The sequence below is a fragment of the Talpa occidentalis genome, unplaced genomic scaffold (assembly GCF_014898055.3).
Source record: "Talpa occidentalis isolate TD23 unplaced genomic scaffold, MPIMG_talOcc4v2.1 talOcc4.7, whole genome shotgun sequence".
NCBI lineage: Eukaryota > Metazoa > Chordata > Mammalia > Eulipotyphla > Talpidae > Talpa > Talpa occidentalis.
The window spans coordinates 26227918-26238037 of NW_023605083.1; the positions used below are offsets into that span (position 1 = coordinate 26227918).

General features: G+C 46.1%; 1 protein-coding gene across 2 annotated transcripts; it reads right to left on the bottom strand.

Annotated features, from left to right (window-relative positions):
* Positions 1 to 2762: 2762 nt before the first annotated feature.
* On the bottom strand, positions 2763 to 9354 carry DMRT2 (doublesex and mab-3 related transcription factor 2). 2 transcript variants are annotated; one of them, XM_037492750.1, is made up of 4 exons: positions 9322 to 9354; positions 7865 to 8431; positions 6147 to 6249; positions 2763 to 4098 (listed from the first exon to the last, which is right to left on the bottom strand). In XM_037492750.1, the coding sequence occupies exons 2-4, from the start codon at positions 8387 to 8389 to the stop codon at positions 3041 to 3043; spliced, it is 1686 nt and encodes a 561-aa protein (XP_037348647.1). In that variant the 5' UTR covers positions 8390 to 8431; positions 9322 to 9354; the 3' UTR covers positions 2763 to 3040. The 2 variants fall into 2 exon arrangements, with proteins under 2 accessions (XP_037348647.1, XP_054544966.1); XM_054688991.1 differs by lacking the exon at positions 9322 to 9354 and having other exon boundaries at positions 7865 to 8512.
* Positions 9355 to 10120: the final 766 nt, after the last annotated feature.

Consider the following 10120-nt stretch of genomic DNA (forward strand, 5'->3'; position numbering starts at 1 on the left):
GCTTTGAGGGGAAAAATAAGGGAAGCAACTTGTCTACTTTATGACTTTGCCTAGTCTTGCCGTACAAAGGATTAAAAATAAGTGAATTGCTTTTACTTTTTTTTTTTTAGAATAGGCAGAAGATCACTACAAAAGTGAGGGGAAGGTATGGAGATTTGCCAATTCCCCCTACCCTGACACATGCATAGTCCCCCCAAGAGTGATGCATTTATTTCAACCGCTGATGCATCATGAACACCAATAATTTACATTACAGTACACTACCATGGTATTCATTCTCCAGATTTAGAGGGACATTTTTTAATTACTCATGTATATTAAATTATTCATAATCATGCCAATGCACGAGAACCCCAAATTCAAAGTATATTAAATGCTAATTAAAGTGACAGAAATATTTTCTACTCAAAGTATAATCTGAAGAGCAAGAGCAGCAGCAGCTAGGGGTCTGTTAGAAATGCAGAATCTCAGGCCCATCTGAGACATACAGAATCAGAATCTGCATTTATCGAGAGTCCCAAGTCACTGAAGCAGTTTTATAAACTATTCAGAACTGCAAACTGAGCAAAAAATAATAATGCCTAGTCAGTAGTCATGCATTACCAGTATATCATTAAAGCTGCATCATTGTATTGTGAGTTGAGAAAAAGATCCATGTTTAAATATTCTTAATGTTCTTAAAAATTATTAAATAAGTCCATTTATTGCATTGAACATAGAAAAGGCTTAAACCACATTTGATTCAATGTGTCAATGACAGCACTCTTTGAAGGCTAATAGTCTAATAGTCACTTTCACGGACATGAAATAATGAGAAACAAAGAATGAAGTACAAAGCTCTCCTTGAATGGCTGATGGTAGATTTCATACGTTTGAAATTCCAAGAATTATTCATCATTACAGCAGAACTAATGCACAGTATAACAATAGATTTGCTGAGGAAAGTACTGACCCTCATAAATGCTGAAGAACAATAAAATTATAGTCACTGGTAATGTGAGAAAAATCACTAATACCCACAGCCAACTGGATTCACTTAATGAGATTAAGCTGACATAGAGAAAGGACTGAAAAGAAATTCCAAAATGTTCACTGAACAGGAGGAAAAAACTGACAAATATAAATATTCCAAATACTAAAATGTATTTTAAAAAGAGCGAGAAAAAAAAAATCCATGTTTTGATTTTAAAAAGCCTTTTCCTTGGGATGTCTTTATCAGATTTATTCTAGTGTGTTTTTCCCCATTACATTTGCATCAGCAAAAAATGAATTTCTGATAGGAAGATATAACTTAATAAATATATAAAGCAGAGATGATCCGGAAGAGAGAGGGGGTGGCAGGGGTGCAACTGGAGTTAGTTCTGTCTCTGACACCAGGGCATTCATTCATGGCTCGAGAATATTTTTCCACTTAATGATAATCTCTAGGAGTTATTGGGATCTCTGTCTGCTTTCATTTTCTTTTCCTCTGGCAAATTTCCACTCCCTCTGACTTTTGCAATAGTAAAAAAAAAAAAAATTGACTCCACAAAACAAAGTATTATTTCAAAAGCACAAACTGAAAATCAATCTAAGGTTTTGGCTTGTTGTATTTGAAATAGATACTAACTTTTAGCAACAACTCAGAGAACCCCTGGGGGTTTACATAAACTCATCAGTAGCAAAATCATTTTTAAATAACTTTAAATGTTTTCCAAAGCAAGAAAGGTTCTTTAAACTGACAAATTTCTTGGGATATTCCTCATGCCCACCTAGATCCATGCTACCCACATGAAAACAGTTGGAAATAAAAACTCCCTCTATGGCAATATTAAAAGTGAGATGTTTAGCTGTGGATTTTCTGTAGTGAAATGACTGTAATATTTTAGAACTTGATTTGGATCTACAGATGAGGTCTTCAAGGATAAGCTTAATACTCTCATAAACATCTTACTGTCATTTTATCAATCTTAAGGAACAACAGTTAACATTTTGTTGAATAAAAGGGTATAATCAATAGGGAGAGGTTTAAGAATCAAGAAGCTACCCTCATGCTATGATAAACATCTGCAGCGTTCAGCAACTGGCAGTAGAAGAAATTTGAATAGTAAATGTTTTTATCTCAGAAGAGAGCTATACTGAAAACCTTTGTCACTGGCGAACATGTGGGATAAAGCTGACATACTCCACGACCAGCTGAGAGTGGTGGCTGGGGCTGCCTCTAAATGCCTGTCTTCAGTCCTTAAGAAATGGTGAAGTAACACAAGAGGTGAGAGGGGGTACAACCATGTAGCATAATGGTCTGATCACACCTTATAAGGAAACCTGATCGATGGCCCCCAGCAACCCAAGCAAGAGTCATAGAATGTTCAATCTAGAAAGGACACTAAAGACTCCACACACACACACACACACACATCCCATCAAGAAAGGAACTGGACCCAGAGAGATAAAAGATTCATTCCGAAAAACCATGTCATCATGTAAATGAAATACTAAACTTGATTTCACTTCAAATTATTTCAATTTCCTCCAATCACATGAAAATAAGACTCTATAATCTCCTAAAAGAAAGCAATGTTTGCCTCAAATGGTCTTGAATACCTAAACTTACACACACCCCCAAACTCAAAACAAAGCAAAAAAAGGGTTCACCTATGGTCCCCAGTGACCATTAAGAACACTTGCAAACATAGAGAGTCATAGAAAAACAAGAGCACATTTCAAGTACGCTAGCTTTTTCTCTGAACAGAGACAACTACTTACTTTAACAAATACTGGATTTTCAGAAGACAGTGTCAATTTTATTGCTCTTTGAAATGCTGTGCAAAGCACAGAACTTTACAATTTGCACATAAGCAATTTCCATCTTTAAGTTTAAATATATTCATGTGGCGAGAAAAAATACATGCATATGAATATATAGAATTTTTCTAATCATCATCATTTACATTAGACATTTCTTTATACAAACATCTTAACATTTTTCTTAAAAAAAAATAGTGGCTGGTAAGAACCCTCTGTGATTGCAGAAAATCCAGCTTTCCATTTAAGCAGCCTTTCACTGAGAGACATGAGTGATGGCAGACGAAGGCCTCTTAAGAATAGACTCAACAGAAAATGACAGCGGTTCATTCACCGAGAGTTTTGTTCCAACTTGTTTGGCTACAAAAAGGTCTTTTGAGCATCTATCTATTGTAAATGTGTACTTCTGGTTCTCCTTGACTAAACACTCTCTGTGTTTCTTAGGGGCCTCTTCAAAGGCCTCTTTGACAAATGGTGTTTTCAACTCAGGACCTGATTTGTCATTAAGAGTTTGCTGGAATAATGAGTGGAATGGATTATGCTTAAGTGGCAGAGGGTGCCTGGTGCTTTCTTTGCTGATCTTGGTTAAGACGTGCCCTTGAGGGGCCACAGAGTCCGTGTCAACAACTGGAGAGAAATTCCGTTGGGGTGGGGAGAATGCAGACCTCTCAGGGATGGCCTGGTGACCCTGAAGGTCATTTCTCAAGATCTGGACCTCAGGAGTGTGAGGCAGCACCAAAGAGCCTTCCAGTTTGGGTGACATCATGTCGTGTTCTGCACTGAGTCCATCTTGAACTCGTACTCCTTTCAAGTCCCAGCTGGCCCCAGGTTTCAGGGCTTGAACTGAGGTGGTGGCATTTAGCAGGCATTGTTGGTAGAGCAGAGTGTCACTAATGGGGCCACACTTGGGCCAAACTAAAAATCTTGAGGGCAAAGGATACTGTCTGTAAGTCGTGGCCACACTGACATTAGAAGAAATTAGTTCCATATTCCCAGACCCTGAATACTGCATGGTCAGATCAAGGCAGGTGGGCAAAAAATTACAGAAGTCTTTGCTTGGCGGTTCCACTGGGGTGGGACTGTAGGTGCTTTTGTAGGAGCTGTATTCAGGTCCATGCACCATGCGATTGGGCAGGAACAAGGCAGCAGCTTGGGAAGCTTCCAGCATTTCCCTCTCTTTATATTCTCTCTCCAGCATAATGTTCTCCAACTCTTTATCAGCAAAGGCCCGCCTTTTCCTCATCCGGTCACTTACTGGGGGAGGTAGAGATAAACTCCCTCCCACATAAGTGTCTGCTGGAATGGGGCGGTAGCCTAAAATAAGCAAGCATTGCACATGAAAGTCATTAACATCTAGGGAAGAAAAATTTGGAAATCCAGAAGGCAGCAGAGACACTACAGATCAGCAGAACAATTATTTATGGTTCTAGAGCACTGATTTTTAATACAGAAAACAAAAGTATAGATTCCATTTTAAATAGTTCCCTTGGGAGGGAAGGATATTCATATTTTTTGCAACTTTTTGTTGTTCTTTTTGTTATATTTATTTGTTAACTTTAACAGGCATACTTTACTGGCTAAAACTTTAATATTCTTCCCATGCTCCTATTCCTTGAAAGACAAGGCTGTTCAACTTGCTTCAATCAATGCTTTATTACTCTCCATGTCATCTTTTTCCATTATTAAAAATGATATCTATACCTAGAGCTGATGTCACTTTTATTTTCTAAAGATGGCTCATTATGTACACAGTTACAGTTGTGGAATAATCCAAGGAGAACTAGGAAAAAAGAGAGAGTTAAAGTAGATTAGTGAGTAGAAAAAGAGAAAAGATTTAAGGAAATAGAGAAGCATAGAAAATTGAAAAGAGCTGTTAACCAGTCATATGGAGTCTACAAGGAACAACTCAACCAAGCCCTTAGCCTGACTACCAATACAAACAAAAGTAGGAGGGAGGGGTAAGAGATTCCCTACTAAATTGAACAAGCAATTACTAAAACAGATTGAATCATTGCACATTTTATGAATAGGAACCGATTAAAAAGCAAACTTAATGTAACATAAATCGAATTCCTGGCTGCAAAAATACATTGAATATTTCATCATCCTTAAGCACTCACCACTATCAAATTTGTTTGACAGATCCATTGTGTTGTTTGTGTTTACATAGTGACAAACCCATCATATTCATTTGCAAATAAAATAAAATTTGAAAATTAAAGTTTCCATTTCTATGGTAACTTTTTGCCAGGAAGTTATTTGCTCGAATTTACTATTCCATTTAGCGCTCCCATTTCTCAAGTTGCTTTGGCACAATTTCAACTTATCATTGTGGTCCCTATTGTTACAAATCTGTTTACCCAGTTTGTAACCAAATTCATTCTTAATGCATGAGAAACCTTTCTGAGGTCTAAGTGCACAGACAGGGTAATCATGAACAAACTCAAATCTGTCCAGAACCAACTCAATTCACAAGTCACACAAGAGAAAAAGCTGAATTCAAATGTCTTTTTTGAAATCTATTTTTCAATCTGAATTTTATGAAATGACACTGATTACAGAAAATAAAAACTTTCCTTTTCTCCAAATGGTGAAAGGCAGCCAATATATTATTTACTAATAAACTCCATACCCAAAGACAGATGCTTTTAGAAATCAGTAATATTTTAAGAAAAGATAATGTATTTTCAGGCTTTAGAGAAAGTGAAAACATAGCATTAGACTTGACACTGTTAGAATTCAACCTCCACTTCTCGTTTGATGCTATATCTTTCCAGATTCTACAATCTCAACTGTCAAAAATGGTAAAATGAAGTGTGAAATAACAAGTATTTAGATAATCCAGGAAGGAAAAAAGACAATGAAAAAAAAATGGAGTCAGAAGTTGAATCATCTAGGTTAGTGGTCTTTATCAGTGTGGGTAGCTGTTAAACTCCTCATTTGACTTAATCTATTTAGCTCTAGATTTGCTAGAGTCACCCCAACAATCTCCCCAGGACAGAGACACATTTAAAAAAAGATTTTTTTTTTTTAATTCCTTTCCTTGCAGGACATCTGCTCAGGGATCACTTAGCAGTGTATCTTTGTACATTCCTCACTCAGGGGCAAATTTCATATGCAGTCCACATTAACCCATTAACTATCAAGCAGACCACAAAATCATCAGTGGGAAAAAACCTTAGGGGGTGAGAGCCATTTTCCCAAGTCCTGATTTTCTTCCTAAGGAAAAAAAAAAAACTAATAAAAAGTACATTCCCCTCAAATTACTCCTTCACAGGTTAATAAAAATGCTATATGCCTGGATGATGAGAATCACTCAGAACTTGGTTTAAAAGACTAAAGAATAACTTGTGTTGCTTTACCTTCTAGAATGCTTTTGGCCAGCAAACTGGGTGCCCTGACTTGCCTCTGATATACAGCTTTGCGCTCGAAATTATTCTGTTTCCCAGAAAGCCCCTTCTTGTCCTGTAAACAGAGGAAACATAATCAATAATGCTCTGAAAACCTGAAAGAGAATGGAGAAGGAAGGGGCACTGGCATCTTACCCGAGTCTAAATATATTTATTTTTTACATCTCATGAAACATGACTCCAACAAAATTGGTATCAGCACCCTTGTATTCCAGGGTAAACTAGAAACTCTATGCAAAGTCACCAACTGGCGTTCAGGGCTCTGGTTTTCTCTGCTTTGCTAGTCACCCCAGGGTCTTCCCGTGCCAGGGGGAGGGCACAGCCAAGAAAGTAGGGGCCTGGCCCTTAAGACCGCTGCGGAGGGCCGGTCCTGCGTCCTCATCAGCGCACAAACACAGGGTCTGCCGTAGGGCACTTATACGGGGCTGGCTTCTCCCCTCACTAGGGAGGGATGAGCATGTTTCAGAGGGGTTAGGGAGAGATAGGAAGGTCCCTATCTCTAAGAGTCTCCCGGGTCTGGCTGAAAACTCTAGATTGTTCGCTGAGCGACAGGGGCGCGTGAAGGTGCACGCGTACAAACACACAAATCCCCCGGAGGCTGCTAAATCCCGGAGCAAGAGGACCCCTCCCTGAGCGGTCAGTAGGATTCTGGACTCTGCTCTCCCCGCAGCCCACCAAGCAGGCCGCAGACAACCCGAGAGCCCGCGGTTTAAAACAAACAAACAAACAAACAAAAAAAAAAAAAAACCACGCACTCAACTAAAACACACACACAGTGGACAAAGGAGAAGGCTGAAACCAGGTCCCGGCGCCATCTAGGAATCCAGGGCGCATTCTGAGACCCTCGGGAGGCTTATCCACCAGGGAGGAGACCTCCAGTACGCGGGGTGAACCATTCTCCAGACGCTCCGCACCAAAAAAAGTAAAGTCCAAACCCCTCCCACGCCCAGAGCCTAGAGAGGGGCCTCAGCCCACCCCCAGAAGCGTCTCCCGCGTTCTCCGTGTACCTGGGCCCCTGGAAACAAACGTCCAAGGTTCAAAAAGAGCTTCTCTCCCCTCAAGAAAACTGTGGGTCTCCTCACAGCAGGCGAGGAGACCCCCTCCTCTGGCTTTTGGGTCCAAAGCATCTAGCCGCTCGACCTTGCGGGGAGGGCACGCCACTTTCGGCCTCATCTGTGCCACGGGCAGCACGTGCTCCCTGTCTAAGGGCCCGTGACACGCCGGCACGTGTGCGCGCCCCGCGCCCCGCGCAGCCCCGCGCAGCCCAGCGCCCCGGGCGCAGCCGCCCCGCGCGCAGCCGGGCCCTGGACGCGCGCACCGGCTCGGGGCGTCTTCCTCCTCCCTCCAACTACACCAAAATATTGTCTTAATAAACTGCCTTTTCCATAAAGTTCCGAGGGAGCCAAACCTCTTTCTGCCCACCTTTAACACCGAGTGTGCTCCTCCCCGGAGAGGGCCACAGCTCGCTCCTCCCGGCCCTGGCGCCAGCGCGGGGAGAGGAACGTCCTCGCCCCCTTCCCGCGGACCTGCCGGGCGCCGAGAGGCCCCGGGTCTCCGCGTAAGGGAAGGAGCCCCGTCCCCTGCGCCCCCGACCCCACCTTCCCCACCGCCGACCGTCCCGCGGCCCCGGACGCCCGCTGGGGTCCGCCCCGGGCCGGGCGGGTACGCACCTCGGTGGCCTGCTGCCTCCGGAGCGCCACCTGGGCTGCCATGACGCGCTGCCGCTCCACCACCAGCAGGCAGTTGGCGCACTGGCAGTCGCGCCAGCGGCAGAAGCGCTTGTGGCCCTTGAGGCAGGACACCACGCCGTGGTTGCGGCAGCGCGCGCACTTGGGCGTGCGGCTCAGCTTGCGCGGCTCCCCGCCGCCGCCCGCGTGGGTGCCGCGCTCTGGGGGCCCGGCCGCGGCGGGCGCGGCCTGCGACGCCGGAGGCGGCCTCGACTTCAGGCCCCCTCGGGGCTCCGGCCGACCCGGCACCCCCGGGGACCCGCCCGCCTCCTCGCCGTCACCCTCGTCCTCCGCTTCGTCCTCATCCTCGTCTTCGTCCTCGTCGTCCTCGCCGTCCCCGTCGACCGGCGGCGGGCTGGGCCCCGGAGGCGTTGGCGGAGGGGCCCCGCGGTCGTCCTCCTGCAGCTCCAGGCTCTCCACGTCGATCTCCCAGTCCCCGGCCGCCAGACCCGCCTGCCGGTCGGCCATGGCACGGAGCCTCGCTCGGGCCTACGTTTGGTTTCCTGCGCTCTGAGGAGACACGAAAATTCCCCAAAACCCGCCAGCTGCCATCAGGCCTGGCCCCCAAGTTTTGGGCCCAGAGTTCCTGGTTTGCCCTGGCCCCCAAGTTTTGGGCCCAGAGTTCCCGGTTTGCCCATCTCCAGCATCTTGGGGAGCCCTGTGCCTTACTTGTCCCTCATATCCAGGCCTCGCATCGCTTTCTGATCTTTTAGGGCCCCGGGAATACCCAACCCAACAAGGTTTTTATTAAATTGTAAGCGTTCTCTGAGCACCTGACCTTGAGCCACAGCCCTCTCTGGCTTTAGATATGCTTTCAGGACAGATTCCTGGGTGATGCACGGATCTCTCTCTCTCACACACACACACACACACACACACACACACACAAGAGTTGTATCCAAATAGGCCGGCCTAGGCCACTTGCCAGGCTTCCCCCTACTCGACTACTACGATAGAGAAAAATATAAAAATTAAGTTATTTCCTATTGATCACTTCTCTTGAGACCCAGAGAAGTGCCACCCTACACACACACACACACACACACACACACACACACACACACACACCAGGTGTCTCTCATCTGCCTATGCAAGCACTTCCTTATTCTCAGATCTTCTCAGCACCACCATCCCTCCCTCAAATAATCAAGTAAAACATAATCAAGCCAAAGTTGCTCTGCTGTCAGGAGTCCTGTAGGAACACTGGGCACAGAGCTGCAGATGCTTGTCCAGCATCAACGTCAACAGTCCTTGAGCCGACCAGGGCTGGGGCACACGTGTTCTAGATACAGAAGGTATGGTTTGCATCTTTACGGCAAGGCATCCAAGTAAAAAGATAAAGAAAGGTGATTCACACCCTTTGCCCTCCCTGACACCCAGAGCGACATCACAGCACTCACCAAGCGTCTGCGGCCCCCCGCTAGCAGCCGAGGCAAGATTTCCAGCCTTGGGCTGCAAGCAGTGCTTGAAAACAGAAGTCGGGGTCGCCACACCCTGCCACGAAATCGGGGCTGACAGTTGCAGGCCAGGCAGGAGCCCACTGTCTGGAGAGGGGTGGGGTGGGGTGGGTCAAGAGGGCTGGAGAAGTCAAGTTCTCTGTTGCCTCCTTAAGCCCATCTCCGATTCTGCAAAGTTATGATGTGTCCTTCACCTCGCCGAAGCTGCTTTCCGCTTCTTCTAACCCAGGCTGGGCGAGCAGGCTGGGCGGCCCAGGCCTGGTTCGGATCGCGGGCTCCCGGGCCGGCGGGCGGGCGCACGCAGCTGCGCGCGGCGCAGCGCCCCTGGCTGCAAGTTGCCAGCCGCCGCTCCCTTGCCTAGTATTATCCGCTCAGGCCCCCGAGATCCGCACCCGCTGATTGGCCGCTTGTCAGGCGGTGTGTACGCTGATTGGCCGAGGCGCATCGGCTCGGCTCATTCCGCCTCCTCGCGGCGGCGGCCGCGCTCAGCCCGCTGCGCTCTGCAGAGCCCTGGGGCTCGGCCTTCGGTGCAGCGGGGTAGCTCGTCCCGCCGATAACCTCGAGGCGTGAGAGTGAAGTCCTTTACCTGGTGCCTAGCAAACAACCACGGGACATAGTCTTATTAGGAGACGCGTTGTCCATAAAGGAAAATAACTGGCGACAAGGTAAAGATCAGAATGGCTAATAATGTTGGTCAGGACGCATGCTGACACCCCCAGTTTTTCTGCGACTCCATCGTTAA